General features: G+C 48.9%; 2 protein-coding genes and 1 pseudogene across 6 annotated transcripts in view; 1 reads left to right on the top strand and 2 right to left on the bottom strand.

Annotated features, from left to right (window-relative positions):
- The window catches only part of LOC145536407 (arylsulfatase H-like), a 46,610-nt gene that overhangs the window by 18,234 nt on the left and 1,425 nt on the right, over positions 1-26,951 (bottom strand). The window contains exon 1 of one of the 3 annotated variants that reach the window (XM_081565742.1): positions 2,226-2,287. The exons of the other annotated variants lie outside the window; for them this stretch is intronic. The gene's annotated coding sequence lies outside the window, so the exon portion shown is untranslated. Of the gene's footprint in view, positions 1-2,225; positions 2,288-26,951 lie in introns of those variants that run through there. 3 annotated transcript variants of the gene reach the window in all.
- On the top strand, positions 5,088-23,609 carry ARSL (arylsulfatase L). 3 transcript variants are annotated; one of them, XM_081564176.1, is made up of 11 exons: positions 5,314-5,511; positions 11,793-11,837; positions 13,300-13,449; positions 15,291-15,412; positions 15,888-16,010; positions 17,995-18,418; positions 19,676-19,812; positions 20,608-20,742; positions 21,209-21,371; positions 22,443-22,564; positions 23,166-23,609. In XM_081564176.1, the coding sequence occupies exons 1-11, from the start codon at positions 5,387-5,389 to the stop codon at positions 23,522-23,524; spliced, it is 1,905 nt and encodes a 634-aa protein (XP_081420302.1). In that variant the 5' UTR covers positions 5,314-5,386; the 3' UTR covers positions 23,525-23,609. The 3 variants fall into 3 exon arrangements, with proteins under 3 accessions (XP_081420303.1, XP_081420302.1, XP_081420304.1); XM_081564177.1 differs by lacking the exon at positions 11,793-11,837 and having other exon boundaries at positions 5,088-5,511; XM_081564178.1 differs by lacking the exons at positions 5,314-5,511; positions 13,300-13,449 and having other exon boundaries at positions 11,815-11,837.
- LOC145536508 (homeobox and leucine zipper protein Homez pseudogene) lies at positions 9,815-11,290 on the bottom strand (annotated as a pseudogene).

The raw sequence follows: 26,951 nt of genomic DNA on the forward strand, positions 1-26,951 counted from the left end.
CAATCTGGAGCCTCTAAAATAAAGGTCACCTGCGAGCAGGCAGCCGTCCAGTAAGTGTTTGCGTGAGAACTGCCGTGAGCTTCTCTAGGAAGGACGGCGGATGTGCGAGCAGGGTAGACCACCCATGCCTCTCGTCTTGGAAAGCACAAGGACAAACAGTGTAGACCTGGGGGTCACGCTCATTCACTGGCCAGATTCATTCCCCCCAGAACAGTGTGTGGGGCAGCTGTAATTAGCACCGTTTTATGAGAGTCCCAAGAGTGATACAGTCTGGTATCCCCTTGCCTTGGGATGCTTTCAGTTCCTCACATCAACGAGGTTCTGTCAGCTGAGCACCCACCCCACAGACCAAATGACAGGTAGGGAAGATTAATGACACCGCCAAACAGTTTATAGGGTTTTCTCAACCCCAAGGCATTGCTACACACGGCTTCCCACTGGGTCCTCAAAATACCTTACCTGGCTCGCCTCGAGGGGTTAATGATAGCTGCTCTGTTTTACGGGAGAGGGACCTGGGGATCACAGGGTTTAAAAGACTTTTCATGAGGCTGGTAAATTGAAGATCAGCGTGCAGTGTGAGGTGTCTGAGTCAATCCTGTGTGTGTGTGTGTGTGTGTCCAACTCCTAGGGCCATCTTTGACCTCCAGTAAGGATCTCCGAAGGATTGATGCTTTCGAACTGTGGTGTTGGAGAAGACTCTTGAGAGTCCCTTGGACTGCAAGGAGATCCAACCAGTCCATCCTAAAGGAAATCAGTCCTGGGTGTTCATTGGAAGGACTGATGTTGAAGCTGAAACTCCAATACTTTGGCCACCTGATGTGAAGAGCTGACTCATTGGAAAAGACTCTGATGCTGGGAAGGATTGAAGGCAGGAGAAGAAGGGAACGACAGAGGATGAGATGGTTGGGTGGCATCACCGATTCGATGCACATGAGTTTCAGTAAGCTCCGGGAGTTGGTGATGGACAGGGAAGCCTGGCGTGCTGCAGTCCATGGGGTTGCAAAGACACAACCCAGCGACTGAACTGAATTGCAGCAAAGACCCAGTGCAGCCAAAAAAAATAAGTAATTTTAAAAAAAAAGAATTACAGTGGGTGCTCGTAGGCACCACTGCAAAGTCCTTCCTAACAGCCAAGGAACAAAATCTGTTTGTTAAATGGACAGTTAGGGAAGTTGTCTTCACGATTTAAGGGAACGCCTATTGCCTCAAAATACCGTGCTTATCAACTCCAGATTTTAAGAAATATCAAGAAGATCCTGTCTACCAAGAAGCTGCCCCAACTAAGCCCGTATTCGTCACCCCACCCCATCCCCATAGCCTGCTATTTTTTTTTCAAATTTTATCGTAGAGTGTTATTAAACGTAGGTATGTGGGCAAGAGGCAACTGGACTTCAGATCTATCAATGCACGAAGCTGAAAAACTGAAAGTGTCAGTCTGTCAGTTGTGTCCAACTCTCTGTGACCCCATGGACTGTAGCCCACCAAGGTCCTCTGTCCATGGGATTCTCCAGGCAAGAATACTGGAGTGGGTTGCCACGCCCTTCTCCAGGGGATCTTCCCCAACCCAGGGATTGAACCCAGGTCTCCTGCAGGCAGATTCTTTACCATCTTAGCCACCAAGGAAGCCTCAAGCAGCCTGACACATCACACACAAATACAGTCTTATAAACCATCGTTAACTTTCAGCAGTCTTTAAAGAGGTGGCCAAAGTCACCTCCTTCATTAAGAGCACCTCTGAAAAAAATTATTAAACATGTAAACTCCACTACATAAAAATAGGATTGGACACCCCGTGTCCACCCACAGGTGAATGACTCAATCAACTCTGGGGCGGCCAGAAATCCTTAGAATACATAGTACTCAGAGATGGTTATATTTTTTTTTTTAAGGAGCAAAGCATTCATAGAGATAACAGTATTTACGGATTGAAAGATAAATACTCTAGGTGAAAGAAGCCAGAGAAAGTAGTACATATTGATGATCCCGTATCTGCACACATTTAAAATTGCAGAAAGTGTGAAGGGCAGAGGGAGAGGGAGAGAGACAGACAGATGCAGAGAGAAAGACAGAGTCACAGACGAAGAGATGGACAGACAGAATTGGAGAGAGAGAGAGACAGAGAGTTTGATGAAACTAACACTCAAGTCTCTCCCTCTCCCTTGACCAGATAAAAATATGAGCATCCCCCAAGCTGAATTATCGTCAAGTTAAACTATTCCACTCACTCGAGACGAATTGTCCCCCCAAGCTCCTTGCATCTGTGAACGCCGCTCCTGCAAGTCCAAATGCCTCGCTCGGCCCTGAGCTCCTGTCCTCATGATTATAATTAAACGCGTATTAAGTGCCCAGGCTGGGCTTTGCTCAAATCCGCCAATTATTTTTATATCTAAACATGACCTGTCGAGACTGCTGCGAACATAGTTATTTACGGAAGGAATCAGGCATCGCTGACTTTCAAGTGGTGCTGCTATTTAGTCCCTTAGTCATGTCCAACTCTTTGCGACCCCATGGACTGTAGCCCGCCGGGGTCCTCTGTCCATGGGGATTCTGCAGGCAAGGATACTGGAGTGGGTGGCCATGCCCTCCTCGAGGGGATCTTCCTGACCCAGGGATCGAACCCTCATCTCCTTCACTGCAGGCGGATTCTTTCCCACTGAGCCACCAGGGAAGCCCTTTGCGTGGTACCAAATGTACACAGATGGCAAAGGGGAATTCAGAATGTTGACATTTTTTTTATAAAACTTAAGCAAGGACTCCAGCCGGACATTCAAAGCAGGAAAGTGAGGGCAGACGTGTAATAAGGAGAGCTTCAGCCTCTTCTGGTCTGAAAACATGTTATGGACCTTTCACGTCTCTGTGGGTGCTGAGGGCCGTGGGCTGCATACTTAGGTGGTGGTTTCATGGCACCCAGACACCCTTTCTGCTAGATTCAGTCACACGTTCCTCTAGAAATGCTATCACTGCACGTATTCCTGGGCATCTCCACTCTTTCTTAAAGTCTTATTATGTTGGTGAGACAGAGGGTGAGATGGTTGGATGGCATCACCGGCTCGACGGACATGAGTTTGAGCAAGCTCCGGGAGTTGGTGATGGACAGGGAGGCCTGGCGTGCTGCGGTTCATGGGGTCACAAAGAGTCAGACATGACTGAGCAACTGAACTGAACTGAACTAGCTATGACGTTGAAAGCTCAAGCAGCAGAAGATAGGGAAAACAGGGAAATTTTACTTCATCGGAATTAAAAACTGGTATGTACACAATCAGCAGACTGAGAAGACAGCCCACAGCACAAGAGATTTTACTTGCATCATCCTGCGTGTTCCTATCTCTGAGTTTAACATGCATTTTATTTTACTGCACTTGGCAGCCAGGTGGCAGTCACCATCTATTTCTGCCCAGACTCTGCCAGCACCTTCCAGAAAGATCAGGAAAACGGCTGGTCTAGGGGTTTGAATGAGCAACTCAGGGTACGTCCACTCTTGTCATGACCGAAGCTTTTCCAGCTTGTAGGTTTTTTTTTGTCCTACAAACCTGCATCCAAAGTGGACCAACCAGCTATAAGGAAGTTCAATCCTCATCCTTCTCAGTTTTCACCAGTTCCGGGGTGTGATAACAGTCCCATTGGGCTTCCCAGGTGGCATTAGTGGTAAAGAACCTGCCCGCCAGTGCAGGAGACATAAGAGAGACGGGTTCAATCCCTGGGTCAGGAGGATCCCCCGGAGAAGGGAGGGGCTACGCACTCCAATATTCCTGCCTGGAGAATCCTGTGGACAGAGGAGCCGGGGGGTGGGGGGGTGCAGTCCACGAGGCTGCAAAGAGTCGGACACGACTGAAGCAACTTAGCACACACACACAACAGTCGTATTATCGGAAGGACCGCTGCTGAAGCTGCAACTCCAATACTTTGGCCACCTGATGCAAAGAGCTGACTCATTGGAAAAGACCCTGATGCGGGGAAAGATTGAAGGCGGGAGGAGAAGGGGACGACAGAGGATGAGATGGTTGGGTGGCATCACCGACTCAGTGGACATGAGTTTGAGCAAACTCCGGGAGTTGGTGATGGACAGGGAGGCCTGGCGTGCTGCAATTCATGGAGTCGCAGAGTTGGACACCACTGAGCCACTGCACAACAACAAAATGACTGATTCAGTTTGCTGTACGGCAGAAACTAACCCAGCACTGTAAATCAACTCTACTCCAATAAAAATTGATTAAAAAAAAAACAGAAATATATGTTCTGCCACTGTATGGAAAATTGTTTCCCCTAGTCAACAGAAAAGAAAAAAAAATGGCATGACGCTGAAAAGGAGTGTACACAGATGGTCGTGCTATTGAGAGGGTAACAGGCCAGGGGTCTCCAAACGAAGGAAAGAGGCCGCAAGTGTCAGACACTTTTTCTCTCTCCCTTAAGCAGCAGGAAGAGACAGTACAAGTGTCAGACTTTTTTTCCTTCTCGATACAAAATTAAAAGGTTTCTCTTAAAATTCTCTGCTGCCATAATGACACCTGGATCCACCTGAACTTAACTTTGCTCAAACCCTGAGCTAAGCAATGCGTTTTTCTTATGGAAACGTTTGTCTTAAGCGACGCGAATGAAACTACGCATTTGCTTTGGAATTTGCCTTTCTTCAAAATGAACTTTTCTTTTTTTTCTTTCCTCAAACCTTGGGCTGATAATAGCTCAACAAACCAGTATTCCTATCAATTGTTTTATGCCTGGGGATTGACACGCCGCGTGCTAAGCTATCTCAAAAAATGCATATTGTGGGAGAGGGGTCTGGTGAAACTCCTTCAGCTTTGAGGTGTCTCCCTTATCTGATTAATAGCTTTCTAGGAGACATAAAACGGCTTGCTAAAAACCAGCAAGGGGTGGGAGGCACTCTTTCTGCGCCCTTCAGTGTCGGATGATCAAGCCTTGTTTGCACACACAGGAGGAGTTAAAGCCTCCTCAGAGCCGTCCTCGGTCTTTCCATTTCGGAAGCGGACGCGAGAGAAGGCAGAAAGCACACGACATTTCAGGACTTGTGCAAGGGCGTATTTTCAAGGCAACCGCCTCCCTGCTTTGGGACAGGGGCCAGCAAACGCCCCGTGTGACTTGAGCGATGTGCCGGACGCGGTCCAGCCCTACTTGCGAATGAAAAGGCTCAGGATTTCCTGCTCTCGGAGATCCCTTGGCAAGCATCACCATCTCTCAAGGAGCACAGAAGATCTTCTGTCCACAGGCGGAAAAAAAAAAAAAAAGGACGGACGACAGACCCTCCCTACAGAAGATCTTCTGTGCTATTTCGCAGACTGTAAGGCTTGCTGAGCCCGCTCACAACCTAACTTGGTTCGGCAGGACCGCTGTTAACTACGGAGAAGGAATCAGCCGCACATGCGTGGACCGCATGGACCTCCTGGGTCAGAGCCTGAGATCACATCTCCTGCCGGCAGGAGGACCGAGGCGGCCGGGTCTCCGGATGAGCCGCCGCCCGCTGACCTCAGCTGGCCGGGCCCCGAGACTGCCCTGCAGGTAACCCGCTTTTCTTGATTTGCTCACCAAGCAGCAGCCAGCCTGGCTGGTGACCCTCAGCCCACACGTGGCCGCCTGGCACCACTCCTGAGTCTGGCTGTACTTGGAGGGCAAATTTCCTTCAAAAAAAGGAAAACAAAGATATCCATGTCAGATATTGCCTCGGGGCTGGGTTTCTGGAAGGACTGTAGAATTAAATAGTGAGAGAGAGGGCTTCCCTGGTGGCTCAGACGGTAAAGACTCTGCCAGACCTGGGTTCGACCCCTGGGTCGGAAAGATCCCCGAGAGGAAGGCATGGCAACCCACTCCAGTATCGTTGCCTGGAAAATTCCATGGCCAGAGGAGCCTGGTGGGCTACAGTCTACAGGGTTGAAAACAGAGGAATGCTCTGCAGAGTAGATCTCTCAGATGCTAAGAGATTTCTGAGCGTGAGGGACTGAGCACTGAAGAGATGCTGAGATTCAAAACCGAAGTGGGTTTGGGAACGGAGCCTGGAGCATAGTGGAGAAGAGAGGCGTGTTGCCCGAGGCTCTGGAGGGTGGCCAGAATCCCAGGGGCTTGCGATTCCTTCTTCCCTGGAAAAGCATCAAAGGCTAAATTATAGGTACCATTTCACTGAAGGGCTTTCTTTCTCTTTTTCTGTATCTTTTTTTTTTTTTATGGAGATATAAATAGCAGATCGGAGAAGGCACTGGCAACCCACTCCAGTACTCTTGCTGGAAAATCCCATGGACGGAGGAGCCTGGTGGGCTGCCGTCTATGAGGTCGCACAGAGTTGGACACGACTGACGCGACTTAGCAGCAGCAGCAGCAACAACAGAAAATAACAGATAACATTGTGAGAGTCTGCAGTGTACAAAGCAACAGTTTGATACACGTATGTGTTGCAATATGCTTGCGTCGAGATAGCGATAGTGTGAGCCAACGCTGCTGTAGCCTGACATAGTTTCCATTGCTTTTTGTGTGTTCAGAACAATTAAGGTCTAGTCTCTTAATAACTTTGACCCTTGTATTATCTCCGGAATGTATTCACCTACACTTTGCAAGGTTACCCCCTTAAACATCTTCCGGTTCCCCTGGGACAGCTCAGCTGGGAGAAGGACGATGCCCCCAGCTCAGAAGCCCACCCACCACGCAGGCCACACAAGCCAAGCTCTCTTCCACTCATAAGCAGAGCTCAGGGTCACTGCAAAAGCCATGCCACATCAAGGGTCACTGATCACCCCCCCGCCGAGAGCCAAAATTGGCTTCCCTCATGTCTTTATGGTTCCTTACGGCCACAAAGAGGCTGCCAGGGACCGGCATTTTCACTACACATAATGTCACCCAGTCACTCGTTGACATTCAATCTTTATTGGGTATCCAGGGGAAGAGAAGTAGAAGGTTAGCCCAAGGAGTGAGTCTCACACCAAGGAACACGACTGCCGCTCATCTGTAGAAAGCACCTGTTGTCACCAGATGGTTTTGTAGACAAACAAATAAACGTGTTCCTCCCTTTTCCTGGAGTAGGAAATCGCAACCCACTCCAGTATTCTTGCCTGGAGAATTCCATGGACAGAGGAACCTGGTGGGTTACAGTCCACAGTCACAAAGATTCAGACAGGACTGGGCGACTAACGCAACACTTCCCTTTTCCTATTATTGTTTGCTGCAGATAGTAGCATACCACATGCTATCCTGACTCATTCTCTCTTTTTTAAATTTATTTTTTATTGAAGAATAATTGCTTTACAGAATTTTGCTGTCTTCTGTCAAACCTCAACATGAATCAGCCATAGGTATATATATATCCCCTCCTTTTTGAAACTTTCTCCCATCTCCCGCCCCTCTAGATTGATACAGAGCCCCTGTTTGAGTTTCCTGAGCCATACAGCAAATTCCCGTTGGCTATCTATGTTACATATAGTAATGTAAATTTCCATGTAGCCTTTTTCATTAAAAAAAAAAAAAATACTGGATATACCGGCTTCCCTGGTGGCTCAGTGGTAAAGAATCCACCTGCCAATGCAGGAGACCCAGGTTGGATCCCTGGGTCTGGAAGATCCCCTGGAGAAAGAAATAGCAACCCACTCCAGTATTCTTGCCTGGAGAATCCCATGGACAGAGGAGCTTAGCAGGCTATGGCCCCCACAGGGTTGCAAAGAGTTGGATATGACTGAGCAATTAAACAATGACAAAATATTGCATATATAGATTATGTGGTCCATGCACACAATGGAATATCATTTAGCCACGTCAGGGAATTCTGACACAGGCTACAACGTGGGTGAACTTTGAGGACATTTCACTATGTGAGATACGCCAGACAGGAAAGGACAAATATTGTACGATTCATGGATATAAGCAGCATAGACTCATCCGATTCATGGAGACAGAAAGCAGGAGGTTGGGCTTCATGGGCTGGGGGAGCGGGCTGGGCAGGAGAGTGTTTCATGGGGACAGAGTCTCGGTCTGTGGAGACGAACTAGTTCCGAACATGGGCAGAGGGGACGGTTGTACAATGATGTGACTGTGCTCACTGCCACGGCGCTGTGCGCTTAATGATGGAGACGGGAAATTCTGTGATGTCTGTTTGCTGCTGTTTAGTCACCAGGTCCTGTCCGAATCTTTTGCAACTTCATGGACTGTAGCCCGCCAGGCTCCTCTGTCCATGGGATTCTCCAGGCAAGAATACTGGCATGGATTGCCATTTCCTCCTCCGGGGGATCTTCCCAATCCAGGGATTGTACTCAGGTCTCCTGAACTGGCAGGCGGATTCTTTTCACTGAGCCACTAGGGAAGGAATTTCATATTGATATGACACGATCTTCCATACGAATCTTTTTTATTTTTAATTAATGTGTGTTTACCACAATTAAAAGGCAATCAGGGCTTCCCGAGTTTGTGCAAACAGGAGCAGTAAACCACAACCTGGGTGAGGTCCAAGGATTCTAGAACCTTCAGAGGAAACACGGCTTTGCTTGCTGTTGTTGTTCAGTCTCTGAGTCAGATCTAAGGCTTGCAACCTCGTGGACTGTAGCCCCGCCAGGCTCCTCCGTCTGTGGGATTCTCCAGGCGAGAAGACTGGAGTGGGTTGCCATTTCCTCCTCCAGGGGACCTTCCCGACCCAGGGATCGAACCTGCAACTCCTACATTGGCAGGTGGGTTCTTTAACCATGGAGCCGCCAGGGGAAACCATGCTTCCTTGCTCCATATATGGGACTCAAGGTCCATCTGGACCGAACCAGGCTTCCAGCAGCCATGCCTGAATCCAGAACGCCTCGGGAACTTTCACCGCAAGGGAGAAAATGTGGTCTGTTTTGGGGCTTCAAAAGCAATCACCCCCTCTGTCCTAAGCTGCATCTAAAACATAAGGACTTCTGTCCCCAAGACAGATATTATAAACAGGGGGTAAAGTCTCTTTTCTGGACACAGATTAAACCAACACCAAAAAGATTAAAAAATCCGTTTCGTCAAACTAGGCAGGAGGGAGTGTTAGGTTTGTTAGGACTCTGTCTGCACGGTCCTTCTGAACAGCAGACACCATGCCCTCTCCTCTACCCCTCTGCAATCTATAATTCTACTTTTTTAAAAGGACGTCTCCCCTAATTCCCACCTCCAATAAATATCCAGTCTAAATTATTCTCCACCCAATTATTAAACTTTTTCACAAGCTCCAGGGGAAGGATTTACCCTGAGACAAACCGTGGACGGAATGGGGATTTTTGGAAAGGTACAAGGCATAGTGGTCCCACTATCAGACATGAAAACATCCTGCTCCCTGTGTGATTCAATAAAGCAGCAGGAAAACGTATAGAGTCAAGCCGGTATGAGGAGAGGAAGTATTTGTGATTGACTGGGACATAGCTGAGATTCTTAGCCGCATTATGCATGAACTTGCGCTCAGAGAGAAAAGGGGTGCAAGGCAGCCTTATATTTGGGGGAAATGGTGGGACTGGGGACGTAGTAGAGACCTTACTCCTCCTTTCCAGAGCTCCATGGCTGTGGGCCAAAGCCCAGCCTGTCTGTAGGACAGAAAGGGGAAGAGCAGGAGCCTTTTCCCAGACCCGTAGCAAGCCCCTCATTCAGACTGGAGGCCTAGCTTTCTGCCCATCAGATCCCCACCTCGTTTTGTCCTCCATGGTCATCCTCCCTGGTCTACCCTTACTATATCCCTGTCCCCCACCGTCAAGAACACAGAGCTTTTCAGTTCTTTGCCGCAAGGTAAGTTTAAAAAAAAAAAAATGTGGTTTTTTTGTTTAAACAGTTCCTAAGTTGCTTTGTCTTTTAGTAACAGATCTCCCCGCCCCCCCCAGCCTCCCACTCAGTCCGGGATGATCACGTCCTGGTCATCATCGGGGTCGGGGTCCTCCTCTTCCTCCTCTTCATCTAGACAGACCACCACTTCAGCTGGCTCAGGTAATCGAGAGTCAGACCAATCCAGTACCTGCTGGGTGCTAAGCCTTGATGCCTGACTCCGCTGAGGGATATCCGTTTCCCGGAGCTGTTGGTGGGTTGCCCGGTCCCTCTCCAAGGGTTGTATGTCCGGTGTGGGCAGGGGATTCAAGCAGAGGCGGTGTCTCAGCCCATTCATTCAAGGAGCGGGTTGAAGGTGGTGCTGTGGGAACTGCTGGATCCTGGAAGCTAGGGGCACCAGGTACTTACTGCCTTGTCCCGAAACCATTTTAGTTGCCCATGCTTCAAGGCATAGCGTGTGTCACCAAACCACTGAGTAATCTCAGGCCGAGGTAAACCAGGGATCTGCTCTAATTTATGGTAATCCTCATGCCGTGCGCACTGGCACTGTAGAAAAAAACGGTTTGAGGATAGCCAACTGCTCTTTGGTTTTGTGCCTGGTCTTTCGCTGGCGTTGCATGTCTAGGGAAAGATACTCTGCAGGGCCAACCCTCCTTGATGCTCAGTTATGCCTTAGCCCCTGGGGCCAGGCTGGCTCCAGCTGTGGGGGCAGTGCCTGTTCATTGGGTGACAGGGGCTGTGGGGCACAGCCCCACAGTGGCTGGAGGGGCTTAGAGGTGGCAGGAGCTCCATCAGCCAGTCCCTGGAAAGAGGAAGAAGAGGCAGAGGAAGGAGGAGGAGTCACATTAGATGCTGACTCCTTCTTACAACTACTGGTGAGTAAGGAGATGGGTGGGGGCTTCTCCCGAGCACGGGGCTGGGGGACAGCTGTGGAGCGGTTCCAGGAAGGAGAACCTAGGCTGTGTGACTGGTCGGGACCCCTGCCTGCCTGCTCCTTAGAGAGGCCACTGCTTTGATGATCCTGCCAAAATTGCGACTGGCGGGGGAATGCCCCACTGCCAGGCACCGCCAGGGGCTCCTTGGCTTTCTGGTGACTCCGTGGCCTTTCCTCTGGGGGCCGCCTGCACGATGAGTAAAAGAGAGCAGGGGTTTGAAATGGAGTTGGTCCCGACGGTAGACTACTGGGGCTCGAGTCTCTTCAGTTTCTTCAGATGACCAGCTAATGCCACAGCGAAGGCGCTGGGCCACGAACCAAGTCTTGACTTTCTCCATCTGCAGCCCATAGCGTAGGCAAAGAAGGGCAACGTCTGCTAAACTGGGATGGGGAAGGCGCTGAAGGTTTGGAGCAAGTGTTCATTGCTGTCCAGCTCACCGGTCGGGGCTGCTTGGGTCCACACAAGCTGTAGCTCCTCAGAGGTTGGAGGGAGGCAGATGAGGCCCACAGGGGAGCTATGAAGATGACCGGCCTCTTTAATAGGAGGCATCTGTGCCCTCCAGAGACAGCGCAGTCCAGCCCGGGCGGTGGCTCCCAGCCTCGCACCATGGGCCCGGGGGGAAGGGGAGGAAGGGCAGGGGGCCTCCAGGGTGAGAGAGAGGGGTTGCGCCCGTCTAGCCCAGCCCTGCTCCAGCGAGTTCCCTTGATGGGTTTTTAGTAATTGCCACATGTTATTGGCAGAATCAAATTTTTCCCTCTCGTTGTTGAAACTCTTGACTACACTCAGTGCCCTAAGCTGACTGGCCTCACAGGACTTCCTGCGTGCTCAGTCGTGTCCGACTCTTTGCCATCCCATGGACTGTAGCCCCCCAGGCTCCTCCGTCCACGGGGTTCTCCAGGCAAGCACACTGGAGTGGGTTGCCATGCCCTCCTCCAGGGGATCTTCCCAACCCAGGGATTGAACCCACATGTCTTGCATTGCAGGCAGATTTTTTTTTTTTACCACTGAGTCGTTATATTACTTACTGCATTATTATTATATTACTTACTGCATTATGAATAGTTCCGTTTCTGCTGCCCGTGTTAGTACGCACCTTTCTATTTCTTACAGGAAATACAAGGAAAGAGAGGCCATGTTACGTCTGGAACACTCTTGGTAAGACAGGGTTGTCTGTAATCGGTCATCGTCTCTCTGTGCCTCTGCGTCTCTTCTGGTCAGTTTCTCAGAATCCATTGATAGTAAAGTGATCTTTCTCAGTTACTCACTGATCAATGCCCCTTGGAGTTCCCTGGGAGCTCAGATGGTAAAGAATCCGCCTGCAGTGCAGGAGACCCCAGTTCGAGTCCTGGGTTGGGAAGATCCCCTGGAGAAGGGAACAGCTCCCCACTCCAGTATTCTGGCCTGGAGAATTTCATGGACTGTATAGTCCATGGGGTTTGAGGAAAAAAAAGAAGAAAAATCAAATGCTTAAGACACATATCCAACCTCTTCTGAAATTCGATGCTAATATCTAAAAAAAGTACGAGTTGCTTTCAACAAAAAGAAAAAAAGAAAATGCCTAAGAGATGTTTTCAGACTCTTCTGAAATGGGATGATAACATATATATATTATATTTAATATAATATATATTTAACTAAAAAAAGAAGAAAAAATATCAAATGCCTGAGAGATGTATTCAAACTCTTGTGAAATGGGATGATAATATATATATTATATATAATATAATATACATTTAATTAGTATACATTTTATTTAATGTAATATAACATATTTTTAAAAAGAAGAAAAAAAATAAAATGTCTAAGAGATGTATTGAAACTCCTCTGAAATGGGATGATAATACATATCTATATTATATGTCATATAATATAGATTTAATTAATATATATTATATTTAATGTAATATAACATATATTTTTAAAAAGAAGAAAAAAGAATCAAATGCCTAAAAGATGTACTCAAACTCTTCTGAAATGGGATGATAATAAATATTAATTTAATATAATTTATAATATACATTTAATAAATATATATTATATTTAATATAATTTAACATATAGTTTTTTAAAGAAGAAGAAAGAATCAAATGCCTAAGAGATGTATTCAAACTCCTCTGAAATGGGATGATAATATATATGTAATATAATATAGATTTAATTAATCTATATTATATTTAAGGTAATATAACATTTTTTTTAAAGAAGAAGAAAGAATCAAATGCCTACGAGATGTATTCAAACTCCTCTGAAATGGGATGATAATATATATATGTAATATAATATAGATTTAATTAATCTATATTATATTTAATGTAATATAACATATATATATATATTTTTATAAATTTATTTATTTATTTTAGTTGGGGGCTAATTACTTTACAATATTGTAATAGTTTTTGCCATACATTGACATGAATCAGCCATGGGTTTACATGGGTTTTCTTTTTTAAAGAAGAAGAAAGAATCAAATGCCTAAGAGATGTACTTAAACTCTCCTGTACCGGGATGCTCCTCTCAAAGTCCCCTGGATGAGCGGCCCTAGCTCTCCCGCCCGCAGAAGCGGGGTACTTAGATGGAACCCCACACGCAGCCTTGTCTGGCCCTTGTCTTTCAGGAGCTGGCTGGCTTTCACAGTCGCTGCGCTTCTGGGTCCGGAACCCTCAGCCTGCGGCCCTCAACCCGGCTCCCGGCCAAACATCCTCCTTCTGATGGCGGACGATCTCGGCATTGGAGACGTCGGTTGCTACGGCAACACCACCATCAGGCAAGGACCAGAGACCGGCTTATCTGACACCCGGGTGCAGAGGTCCACGATAAGCCGTCTGACCTTTGGTCTAGGCAATTCAAACTTGAAGAGAGTTGTGCACACATTCTTTCTTTGAATGGTATCGGGCTTCCCAGGTGGCTCAGTGGTAAGGAGTCCGCCTGCCAATGCAGGAGACTCGGGTTCGATCCCTGGGTCGGGAAGACCCTTGGGAGGAGGGCATGGCAACCCACTCCAGTATGCTTGCCTGGAGAATCCCATGGACAGAGGAGCCTGGCGGGCTACCGCCCATGGGGTCGCAAAGAGTCGGACGCGACTGAGCCACTAAGAGCACTTCAATCTTGCATTCTTCCCACTGCACTCAGGCCAGCTCGAATGTATATAGTATAACTGAACCACTCTGCTGTTCACCAGAGACTAATGCAACATTGCGAATCAATGCTACACCCATATAAAAATTAACAAAAATAAATAAAAAAGACTGAGTCCCAAGTGAGAAGTCACCCTGGCTCTCAATTCTGGATGTTGTATTGGGTCCATCTCAGCGTCAGTAGTACAGTGTGGAAGCTTGGTAAACAAGGCAGTTGATGGGATTTCCCTGGTGGTCCAGTGGTTAAGACTCCGCCTCCCAATGCAAGGGACGCAGGTTCAATTCCCGCTCAGGGAACTAAGATCCCGCAGGCAGCGGGGTGTGGTCAAACATTGAAAAACAATTCTGCAGTTGATGTTTCTTTGATGTTTTGGGAGACATTTGACGTTTTCCCACTGTTTTTTTTTTTGTTGTTGTTGTTATTAATTTTCAATGGAATATAGTAGCTTTACGACGTTGTGTTAGTTTCTGCTGTACAGCAAAGTGAATCAAATATACGTATACCTGTATCCCCTCTCTTTTTGGATTTCTTTCCCATTTAGGTCACCATGGAGCATTGAGCAGAGTTCCCCTTGCTGGACTATAGGTTCTGACTAGTTACCTATTTTATACATAGCATCACGCTAAGTCAGTCATTTCTGATTTTATACATAGTATCATGCTAAGTCGCTTCAGTCATCTCCAAGTCTTTGTGACCCCATGGACTGTAGCCCACCAGGCTCCTCTGTCCATGGGGATTATCCAGGTAAGAATACTGCAGTGGGCTGCCATGCCCTCCTCCAGGGGATCTTCCTGACCCAGGGATCAGACCCAGGGATCGAACCCCGGTCTCCTGCATGGGCAGGTGGGTTCTTTACTGCTAGCACCACTTGGGGAGCCCATAGTATCAGGAGTGTCTATATGTCAATCCCAAACTCCCAAATCATCCCACCACACCCCCCATTCCCTCCTTGCTATCCATACATTTGTCTCTACATCTGCGTCTCTATTTCTGGTTTGCAAACAGGTTCATTGGTACCATCTTTCTAGATTCCACATATATGCGTTCATGTATGATATTTTTATGTATCTGACTCACTTCACTCTGTATGACACCCTCTAGGTCCATCCTCATCTCTGCAAAGTTGCTGCCTTTTGCTCATTCCTAAGGCGGTAAAGAATCCACCTCCTGGTGCAGGAGACACAGGTTTGATCCCTGGGTTGGGAAGATCCCCTGGAGTAGATAATGGCAACCCACTCCAGTATTCCTGCCTGGAGAATCCCATGGACAGAGGAGCCTGGTGGGCTACCGTCCCCGGGGTCACAAAGAGTTGGACACAATTGAATGAGTGCGCACAGGAACTCAGGGAGTTACTCATTGGTAAACTGCCAGGCTTTCTATCAAGTAGGATGTCACTCTGCTTAATGGAAAGAAAAACAAACCATGTGTTGGTTTGCTAAGGATTAAGAGAGTTAACGTTCCCTTCCACAGGACTCCAAACATCGACCGCCTTGCGGCGGACGGCGTGAGACTCACCCAGCACCTGGCCGCGGCCCCCGTGTGCACCCCAAGCAGAGCGGCGTTTTTAACGGGCAGATACCCGCTCCGATCAGGTTGGTCCTTCCCTCTGTCTAACCACACACTGGACAGGAACACGCTGTCTGTAACTAACCAGGCATGACTTATGCAGTACAGGGTCGGGAGAATGCTCCAAGTCCCCCTGTATTTTTTTTTTTTAATGTTTTTGTTTTATTGTGGTCAAAGTCACATAATATACAACATCCTATTTTAACCATATTTTACCACACAGTTCAAGGGCTTCCCTGGTGGCTCAGACGGTAAAGAATCTACCTGCAATGCAAGAGACCTGGGTTCGATCCCTGGGACGGGAAGATCCCCTGGAGAAAGGAATGGCTCCCCACTCCAGTATTTCTGCCTGGAGAACTCCATAGACAGAGGAGCCTGGGGGGCTACAGTCCATGGCTCACAAAGACTCAGACAGGACTCAGCGACTAACACTTAGCAATAGCACTGATGATAAAACGTGCTGTCTGATTGTACCATCTCTCTGAACACCATTGATCCAAGGTATGGTTTCCAGTCACGGTCAGCGTGTTCTTCAGTGGACAGCGGTCTCTGGAGGACTCCCGCCCAGTGAAATCACTTTTGCAAAAATACTGAAAGCTAAAGGCTATACCACCGGGGTCATAGGTATGTACCTTTTCTAAGTATTCAACTAAAAAGTTTGCAAATGAAATAGTTGGGGAACACAGTAGAATTTCTCACTGGACAGAAACCTCTGTGCATGCTGGAATGTCGCTACCCAGGGTGCTTCATGCAAAGTAGACGTGCCAGAAATATCAGCTTAATGACATATTTGGCATTTCATACAATTTTCTGGTGCACTATGATTTAAAAGCTTAAAAATTGGGTGGGGGTGGGGGGTAGAGTGGGAGTTTGGGATGGACATGGACACACTGCTGTATTTAACATGGAGAAACAGCAAGGACCTGCTGTCCAGCACAGGGAACTCTGCTCAATACTCTGTAATAACCTTATGGTTCCCAGGGGGAAGGATGGGGGAAGGATAGTCAGGGAGTTTGCGATGGACATGGACACACTGCTGTATTTAACATGGAGAACCCACAAGGACCTGCTGTCCAGCACAGGGAACTCTGCTCAATACTCTGTAATAACCTTATGGTTCCCAGGGGGAAGGATGGGGGAAGGATAGTCAGGGAGTTTGCGATGGACATGGACACACTGCTGTATTTAACATGGAGAACCCACAAGGACCTGCTGGACAGCACAGGGAACTCTGCTCAATACTCTGTAATAACCTGATGGTTCCCAGGGGGAAGGATGGGGGAAGGGATAGTTAGGGAGTTTGGGATGGACATGGACACACTGCTGTATTTAACATGGAGAACCAACAAGGACCTGCTGGACAGCACAGGGAACTCTGCTCAATACTCTGTAATAACCTTATGGTTCCCAGGGGGAAGGATGGGGGAAGGGATAGTCAGGGAGTTTGGGATGGACATGAACACACTGCTGTATTTAACATGGAGAACCAGCAATGGCCTGCTGTCCAGCACAGGGAACTCTGCTCAATTTTCTGTAATAATGTAACTGAGGAAAAATTTTGAAAAAGAAGAGATATGTGCACATGTATCACTGATTCACTTTGCTGTACATCTGAAACTAACAGAACATTGTTCATCAATAATACTCCAACATGAAATAAAAATTTAAAAAATAGAAATATAACTGCAAATCATCTACAAGACAGCATTGGAGGCATCACAGATGTGACAGTAACAAATTTTCAGCAGGATGCAAAATCTCTCTAAGGTTCCCACTTCAGCCCACATGGAGTTCTAATCTGTTGCTGTTGTTCTGTCGCTAAGTCATGTCTGATTCTTTGCAACCCCACAGACTGCAGCACGCCACACTTCCCTGTCCTCCACTATCTCCCAGAGCTTGCTCAAACTTGTGTCCATTGAGTCGGTGATGCCATCCAACCATCTCATCCTCTGTCGTCCCCTTCTCCTCCTGCCTTCAATCTTTCCCAGCATCGGGGTCTTTTCCAATGAGTCAGTTCTTCGCATCAGGTGGTCAAAGGATTGGAGTCTCAGCTTCAACATCAGTTCTTCCAATGAATATTCGGGACTGATCTCCTTTAGAATGGACTGGTTGGATCTCCTTGCAGTTCAAGGGACTCTCAAGAGCTTTCTCCAACACCACAGTTCAAAAGCATCAATTCTTTGACGCTCAGGCTTCTTTAGGGTCCAACTCTCACATCCATACATGACTACTGGAAAAACCATAGCTTTGACTAGATGCACCTTTGCTGGCAAACTTATGGAGTTCTCAACTGAGAAACAACAAGATCCAGGCAACTCACAGGTGTTTCAAAGGACGATCAGACTCTGAGAAGATGGAGATGGTGATTAGCTACAACAGGCACCAGAAATGCGGGCACACAAGCTCCTCCTTGCATTGACTCAACCTGGCCAGGTTCCTGGGGAAATTACAGCAAACACTATCCCCTGCCCATCTGCCTGCATCCTGACCTCATCCCTCCACCCAGCAGAGAACCCAGGACTCGGCAAGCACGTCGTACCCACTCACCAAAGGATGCATGGACCATTGTCACACCCGCACACTTTTTTTTTTTTTGCCTGTTTTCCAGGAAAATGGCATTTGGGTCTCAACTGTGCGTCTCCCGACGATCACTGCCACCATCCGCTCAATCACGGCTTCGACCATTTCTACGGAATGCCGTTCAGCATGATGGCAGACTGCGAGTGCTGGGGACTGTCCGAGAAGCGTGTGGTCCTGGAGCATCGACTCGGCGTCTGCGTCCAGCTCGTGGCCTTGGCCGCTCTCACACTCACCGTCGGGAAACTCACCCACCTGATCCCAGCCTCCTGGACTCCGGTCATCTGGTCGACCGTCCTGTGCCTCCTGCTCTTCATCACTTCCTGTTCGGTGGGCGCCCTGATCGCGCATGCGGACTGCTTTCTGATGCGGAATCGTTCCATCGCAGAGCAGCCCATGCGCTCTCAGAGGACGACGCCACTCCTGCTCCAGGAGGTCTCATCCTTCGTCAAAAGGTGAGTGCAGAAGGGTGCTTCAGGGTGAAGACGCATCCCGAACCTCCTTCTTCCGAAATGGGTAGGTGGTTGTTCAGTTGCTCAGTCGTGTCTGACTCTTCGCAACCCCATGGACTGCAGCACTCCAGGCCTCCCTGTCCATCACCAACTCCCGGAGCTTGCTCAAACTCATACCCCTCGAGCTGGTGATGCCATGCAACCATCTCATCCTCTAATCATCCCCTTCTCCTCTTGTTAATAGGTATAAGAAAAAGTGAATTGTCTGACTCTTTTTGACCCCATGGACTGTAGCCCACCAGGCTCCTTTGTCCATGGGATTCTCCAGGCAAGACTACTAGAGTGGGTTGCCATGCCCTTCTCCAGGGGATCTTCCTGACCCAGGGATCAAACCTAGGTCTCCTGTGTTGCAGGCAGATTCCTTCCCAACTGAGCCACCAGGGAAGCCTGCATGGTGAAATCGTTCTGGCTCAGAAAGACGTTTTTGGTAAAGTGGAGGCTGAATGACATTCGCTGGAACCCAACTGGGTCCCCTGAAACAACTGACTGGTCATTTGAAATGTGCTGCTCTCTCTTCCTGTTTTAGACCCAGTTCAGAGAGTTCCCTACTGGTCCAGTGGGTAGGACTCCGTACTTCCGCTTCAGGGGCATATGTTTTGTAGAAGCTAAGCTTCTACATGCTATGTGGCATGGCCAAAAAAAGTTAAAAATTAGTGTGGATTTTTTCAGTTCAGTTCAGTCGCTCGGTCATGTCCGACTCTTCGTGACCCCATGGACGGCAGCATGCCAGGCCTCCCTGTCCATCACCAGCTCCCCGGGTTTGCTCAAACTCATGTCCATTGAGTCGGGGATGCCATCCAACCACCTCATCCTCTGTCACCCCCTTCTCCTCTTGCCCAATAGGTATGAAAAAGTGAAAGTGTTGGTTGCTCTGTCATGTCTGACTCTTTACGACCCCGTGGACTGTAGCCCACCAGGCTCCTCTGTCCATGGGATTCTCTAGGCAAGAATACTGGAATGGGTTGCCATTTCCTCCTCCAGGGGAATCTTCCCGACCCAGGGATCAAACCTAGGTCTCCTGTGTTGCAGGCAGATTCTTTACCAACTGAGCTACCAGGGAAGCCCGCACGGTGAAATCGTTCTGGCTCAGAAAGACGATTTTGGTAAAATGGAGCCTAAATGATGATCCCTGGAACCCAACTGGGTCCACAGAAACAAGTGACTGAGAAATAAGGCCAGGCGTGTTGTATCCGTTTTCAGAAACAGGCAAGGACCTTTCCTCCTCTTTGTGTCCTTTTTACACGTCCACACCCCTCTTGTCACAACTGAGAACTTCCGTGGAAGGAGTCCCCATGGGCTCTACGGAGACAACACAGAAGAGATGGACTGGATGGTGGGTAAGTAGCTTTTCTTCATCGCTGTGCAAACACTTTAACCCCTGCTTCATAGTCATCTCTGCTCCCTCTTCTTTCTGCTCTATAACCATCTTTTCCCTCACTTTTAAGTGTTCACTACATTGTCCTATGTCTCCTGCACCCTTATCGCTCTCCTAAAATTTTTTGGAGGTTGAATGGGGCACATACAAAGAGATGTATCAATCTTCAATCAAAGATGTTTTCTGGTTGTTCTGTCTCCAAGTCGTGTCCGACTCTTTGCAACCCCATGGACTGCAGCACACCAGGCTCCTCTGTCCCTCACCATCTCCTAGAGTTTGCTCAAATTCATGCCCATTGAGTTGGTGATGATATCTGATCATCTTATCCTTTGCCACCCCCTTCTCCTCCTGCCTTCAATCTTTCCCAGCTTCAGGGTCTTTTCCAGTGAGTCAGCTCTTCCCATCAGATGGCCAAAGGACTGGAGTTTTAGCATCAGTCCTTCCAATGAATATTCAGGGTTGGCTTCCTTTAGGATGGACTGGTTTGACCTTGCAGTCCAAAGAACCCTACGAGTCTTCTCCAGCACCACAGTTTGAAAGCATATGTTCTTTTGTGCTCACCCTTCTTTACGGTCCAACTCTCACATCCGTACTGGAAAAAACCACAGCTTTGACTACACCCACTAGAATACCACACTTCTATTACTGGTCACTCATTATACTTTCATACTAAAGACTCATTTTCATGAAGCGTTCCAAAATTTGGTGAGAGATTGTCTTCTGTTTTGACCGCCTGAGACACATCTGTTCTTTGCAGGCCAGATCCTTGATACTTTGGACACGGAAGGGTTGACCAACAGTACCCTTGTTTATTTTACATCGGATCATGGGGGATCCTTAGAGGCTCAGTCTGGAAACAACCAATACGGTGGCTGGAATGGGATATATAAAGGTGAGAGTGAGGCATTCCCAGATGTGTGTCTACTGTCTTCATCTCTTCCCAATAATTCTCAACCCTTCCTCTGGAATGTGAGTTTACAAAAGCAAAGTCACACAAATCAGAAGAACCCCAATGATCTCCATGGTGGACAGAATCATGTCCCCAAAGACGTCCACATCCTTTATAGACAGGTGGTTTGATAGAATAATGTCCCCAAGGATATCCAAATACTGACCCCTGAGTGGTGGACAGAATAATGTCCCCCGAGACAGTCACATCCTGACCCCAGTATGATGGGAAACTAACACCCAGATTAATAAGGACAATAAAATCTGACCATATAGGAGCTAAATGTCACCATGTCATTAAACAGAGAGGGAGAGAATGAGTGATTTAAGGCAAACAGAAGGGTTAAGTCACCCAGGGAGGTAACCGCTGATTTTGAATCACATTCTTTCCTGTTCATGTTTAAACACAGGCGGCAAAGGCATGGGCGGCTGGGAAGGCGGGATCCGGGTCCCGGGGATATTCCGGTGGCCCGGGGTCCTGCCGGCTGGCCGCGTGATCCACGAGCCCACCAGCCTGATGGACGTCTTCCCCACCGTGGTCCACCTGGCGGGCAGCCAGGTTCCCCAGGACAGGTAAAGCCCGGCCCAGAGAAGGCAATTCCACTTTGCGTACAGACAACATGTGCGTCAAACATCACTGTCCATTTCGTTGGGCCTAAAACACCCATGAGATCGGTACCTGGAAAAACATTCATCATTAGGGGCTCCAATGTCTGCTTTATGGTGTACACAGCATGTCCTTCTCCTGAGTTAAAAGTGGAGCGTTTGGAGTATAAGGACGATGGTCGCTGAAATGCACCGATACTGACAGTTCGTCACGAGGGAGTCCTTTTCGCGTAGCCTGGTAGGGACTTTTGATGTTTCCATTTTTTTTCCTCTTTAAGAATTGTAGAGACCTCCCTGGAAGTCCACTGGTTGAGACTCCGTACTTCCAACGCAGGGGTCACGGGTTCAATCCCTAGTCAGGGAACTAAGATCCTACACGCAGCACAACATGGTCCCCCCCAAAATTATAGAAAATTTGGGAGTAAAGGAAAGAAAATAAAATAATTTCTTAAACTTGCCAACATACAGATGAATACATCATTAATTTATATGATGAAAGTGAAAGCGTTAGTCACACGGTCGTGTCTGACTCTTTGTGACCCCGTGGACTGTCGCCCACCAGGCTCTTCTGTCCATGGGATTCTCCAGGCAAGAATACTGGAGTGGGTTGCCTTTCCCTTCTCCAGGGGACTCTTCCCAACCCAGGGATCGAACCAAGGTCTCCCACATTGCAGGCGGATTCTTTACCAGCTGAGCCACAAGGGAAGCCCCATATATATTTATTTTATTATATATATCTATGGAATGATACCAGGTCTTGTGGAAGCACACCACATATTTCTGTAAAGAGTTAAAGCTCCAATCCGTATAGAACCAAGCAGCTGTTTCCCAGACATTAGCCCATCCGTGCATTCGGAATAAGGCTGGGTAGACCTTTGCTTCAGCCCCCGGTAGTGGGGACCAGCCAGGATCTCCCAACCAAAGGTCCTGCCTGCAGGCGGATGGTATACCAGCTGCCTGCAGGGGGTGCTCGCTAGAGGCTCCCGCCCGCCTCCCAGCGGCCCCGCCCTGAGTCCTCCCCCTCGCTCTCGCCTGCAGGGTGGTGGACGGCCGGGACCTGCTGGCCCTGCTCCAGGGGACCGCCCGGCACTCGGACCACGAATTCCTCATGCACTACTGCGAGAGCTTTCTGCACGCCGCCCGGTGGCACCAGCGCGACCGTGAGTCCGCCGCATGCGGGGTCCCGGCTTGCCCTCTGTTATTTTCTGCTCCTTCACGCCTTTCATTTATTTCCACGTGAGCGTCCTTACTTCCTTCTTGGCGGAATTTTTCTTCCGATCCCAAGAGCATCCTTTAGCTGTCAATCACCCTGTCCTGATGAGAAGGGAAGGCTTGCCTATGGTTTCCTGGTTGTTCAGTCGCTAAGTCGTGTCAAACACTTTGGCGACCCCATGGACTGTATGTAGCCCCCCAGGCTCCTCCGTCCATGGGATTCTCCGGGCAAGAATACTGGAGTGGGTTGCCATGCCCACCTGCAGGACATCTTCCTGACCCAGGGGTCGAACTCGGGTCTCCTGTGTTGCAGGCAGATTCTTTACTGTCTGAGCCACCAGGGAAGCCCAAGAATACTGGAGTGGGTTGCCATGCCTTCTCCAGGGGATCTTCCCCACCCAGGGATCGAACCCGGGTCTCCTGCGTTGCAGGCGGATTCTTTACCGTCTGAGCCACCAGGGAAGCCCACGCCTGTCCCATCTGCCCCAAACACGCCACCGTCCGTCCTTAACCTTCAGTTAAATCCACTAATTCTCGTCCTTCCTCCAGGAGGAGCAGTGTGGAAAGTCCATTTCGTGACCCCCGTCTTCCAGCCGGACGGCGCGGGCGCCTGCTACGGGCAGGCGGTGTGCCCCTGCTCCGGGGACGGGGTAACCCACCATGCCCCACCGCTGCTGTTCGACCTGTCCCGAGACCCTTCCGAGGCCCACGCCCTCACGCCGGACACGGAGCCCTCGTTCCACCGGGTGGTGGAGACCGTCGCCCGGGCCGTGGCGGCCCATCGCCGGACGCTCAGCCCGGTTCCGCTGCAGCTGGACGCGGCGGACAACACATGGAAGCCGTGGCTACAGCCCTGCTGCGGTCGGTTTCCCTTCTGCTGGTGCGATCGGGAGGCGGACCCACGATAGGCGCCCGCCTGGGAAACCCGGCTGCCCGAGCCCCTGCAGGCCTTCACTGGGGTCAAACAAATATAAAACATCGGTGTGAAGTCAAGTCGCCTGCTTGTGGGGGCTTGAATCCTTTCACCTAGAATCCAGGTTGGGGTCGGTGCCGGGCGGTTGGGGGGGGGGAAGGAAAGGCTGAGATGGATGAAGAGACTAACATGGAAACTTACTTTGCGCTGCGTGTGCCAGACTCTCTGAGACTCCACGGACTGTAGCCCACCAGGCTCCTCTGCCCATGGGATTCTCCAGGCAGGAAGACAGGAGCGGGTTGCCATGCCCTCCTCCAGGGGATCTTCCCGACCCAGGGATTGAACCCGGGTCTCCAGCATCGCAGGCGGATTCTTTACCAGCTGAGACACCAGGGAAGCCCGGAAACTTACATGACCATATGTAAATTAGATAACCGACCGGGATTTGCTGTATGACTCAGGGAACTCAAACAGGGGCTCAGTAACAACCTAGAGGGTGGGATGGGGAGGGAGGTGGGAGGGAGGTTCAAGAGGGAGAGGACACAGGTATAGCTACGTCTGATCCATGTTGAGGTTTAGCAGAAGCCAACCGAATTCTGTGAAGCAATTATCCTTCAATTACAAAGATAAATCAATTAAAAAAAAAGAATCCAGTACTTGTCTTTCTGTTTTGACTCTGAGAAAGACACATATCATATATTAATGCACATAGGAGAAGGGGTCGACAGGGTATGACATGGTTGGATGGCATCACTGACTCCATGGACCTGAGTTTGAGCAAACTCCGGGAGTTGGTGATGGACAGGGAGGCCTGGCGTGCTGCGGCCCATGGGGTCGCAAAGAGTAGGGCGACTGAACTGAAGTGAATGCACATACATGGAATCTAGAAAGACGGTCCTGATGATCCTAACTGCAGAGCAGCAAAGGAGGCGAAGACATAAAGGACAGACTTGCGGACACAGCAAGGGAAGGGCGGGGCGGGGCGGATGGAGACAGTAGCCTTGAGACATATGCACTATCCTTTGTAAGACAGAGAGCCAGCTGGAATTTGCTGTACGACGCAAGGAAGCGAAAGCTGGCGCTCTGTGACAAACTCTAGCAGCGGGACAGGGAGGGAGGTTCAAGACGGAGGGGACGTATGTATACCTACGGCTGATTCACGCTGATGTATGGCCGACACCAACCCAACATCGGGAAGTCATGACTCTCCAATAAAAAATAAGCCTCCAGTGCTAAAATATACAAATGAACTTATCTGTACAACAGAAACCCGGGTCTGATGCCTGGGTCGGGAAGACCCCCTGGAGGAGGAAATGGCAACCCACTCCAGGATTCTTGCCTGGAGAATCCCGTGGACAGAGGAGCCTGGCGGGCTACAGTCCACGGGGTCGCAAAGAGTCGGACACGACTGAGCGATGAACTCACACGCCCACACATACAACAGAAACAGAGTCACAGATGTAGAAAACAACCATGCTTACCAAGGGGTAAAGAGTGCATAGGATAAATTGGGAGATTGGAATTGACACGTACAAACTACCACCTATTAAATGGCTTTTTCTTTGTTTGCTATTCAAACATAATAGTATATTTTGAAAAGCAAAAAGAATCTAGATCTAAATTTTTGGAATTAATGTGCACATTTAGAGGAACTGTTGTGAAATGGATTCCTATGGAGCACTGGTGGTGAAGAACCTGCCCTGGGCCAGTGCAGGAGACATAAGAGACACAGGTTCAATCCCTGGGTCGGGAAGATCTCCTGGAGAAGGAAGTGGCAAGCTACTCCATCCAGTATTCTTGCTTGGAGAATCCCGTGGACAGAGGAGCCTGGCAAGCTATACAGTCCACGGGGTCGCAAACTGTCGGACGCGATCGAAGCAATTTAGCACACATGTATTAAACAGATACTTGTGACAACCTCCTGTATAGCTCAGGGAACTATACTCGGTGCCCTGTGGTGACCTGATCAGGAAGGAAATACAAAAAAGAGCGGATCCATGTGTATGTATGACTGATTCACTTTGCTGTACCCCTGAGACTAACACAAAACTGTACATCAAGTCTACTCCAGTAACAGAAGACTCTGGAGAGTCCCTTGGACTGCAAGGAGGTCCAACCAGTCCATCCTAAAGGAAGTCAACCCTGAATATTCACTGGAAGGACTGATGCTGAAGCTGCAATACTCTGGCCACCTGAGGCCAAGAGCATGTTCACTATTGTCATGACTGAAGCTTTTCCAGCTTGTTTTTTTTTTTTTGTCCCAGAAACCTGCATCCAAAGTGAACTAACCAGCTATCGGTTCAGTCCAGGCGCTCAGTCGTGTCCGAGTCTTGGAGACCCCATGGACTGCAGCACGCCAGGCCTCCCTGTCCATCACCAACTCCTGGACTTTATTCAAACCCATGTCCATCGAGTTGGTGATGCCATCCAACCATCTCACTGTCTGTGTGCCCTTCGCCTCCTGCCTTCAATCTTTCCAAGCATCAGGGTCTTTTTCAGTGAGTCTGCTCTTCCCATCAGGTGGCCAAAGTACTGGAGTTTCAGCTTCAGCATCAGTCCTTCCAGTGAATATTCAGGACTGATTTTCTTTAGGATGGACTGGTTGGATCTCCTTGAAGTCCCAGGGACTCTCAAGAGTCTTCTCCAACATCACAGTTCAAAAGCATCAATTCTTCGGTGCTCAGTTTTCTTTATAGTCCAGCTCTCACATCCATACATGACCACTGGAAAAACCATAGCCTTGACTAGATGGACCTTTGTTGGCAAGGTAATGTCTCTGCTTTTTAATATGCTGTCTAGGTTGGTCATAACTTTTCTTTCAAGGAGCAAGTGTCTTAATTTTGTGGCTGCAGTCACTATCTGCAGTGATTTTGGAGTCCCCCAAAATAGTCTGTCACCGTTTTCATTGTTTCCCCATCTATTTGCCAACCAGCTATAACGAATTTCAATCCCTGTTCTTATCACATTTTCACCAGTTTGGGGGTGTGATAACAGTCACGTTATTGGAAGGCCTGTTGCTGAAGCTGAAGCTCCAATACTCCGGCCACATGATGCGAAGAGCTGACTCATTAACAAAGACCCTGATGCTGGGAAAGACTGAAGGCGGGAGGAGAAGGGGACGACAGAGGATGAGATGGTTGGATGGCATCACCGACTCGATGGACGTGAGTTTGAGCGAGCTCCGGGAGTTGGTGATGGACAGGGAGGCCTGGCGTGCTGCGGTCCATGGGGTCACAAACACTCAGACATAACTTAGAAGGTGAACAACAGCATCCCCACTTTGGCCCCAGTCTCCTGGGAGCGCCAGCCACCGAGAAAGCCACCCAGGAAAACCGGTTTAGAAGCCCAGTTCCCCCTGAGGCCCCAGGGCTTTAAGCGGATTAGAGAGGGAGGGGGACCCCACACCCCTGATCTCGCCGCCC

Source organism: Giraffa tippelskirchi, chromosome X, assembly GCF_054371585.1.
Source record: "Giraffa tippelskirchi isolate mGirTip1 chromosome X, T2T-mGirTip1v1.2.pri, whole genome shotgun sequence".
Taxonomy (NCBI): Eukaryota; Metazoa; Chordata; class Mammalia; order Artiodactyla; family Giraffidae; genus Giraffa; species Giraffa tippelskirchi.

Excerpts from the sequence above, each read along its gene's own strand:
- ARSL (XM_081564176.1), top strand. The coding sequence starts at position 5,387 with ATGGACCTCCTGGGTCAGAGCCTGAGATCACATCTCCTGCCGGCAGGA. Across the intron at positions 16,011-17,994 it reads CTATACCACCGGGGTCATAG|GAAAATGGCATTTGGGTCTC; the intron begins GTATGTACCTTT and ends CCTGTTTTCCAG. Across the intron at positions 21,372-22,442 it reads AGCCAGGTTCCCCAGGACAG|GGTGGTGGACGGCCGGGACC; the intron begins GTAAAGCCCGGC and ends TCTCGCCTGCAG.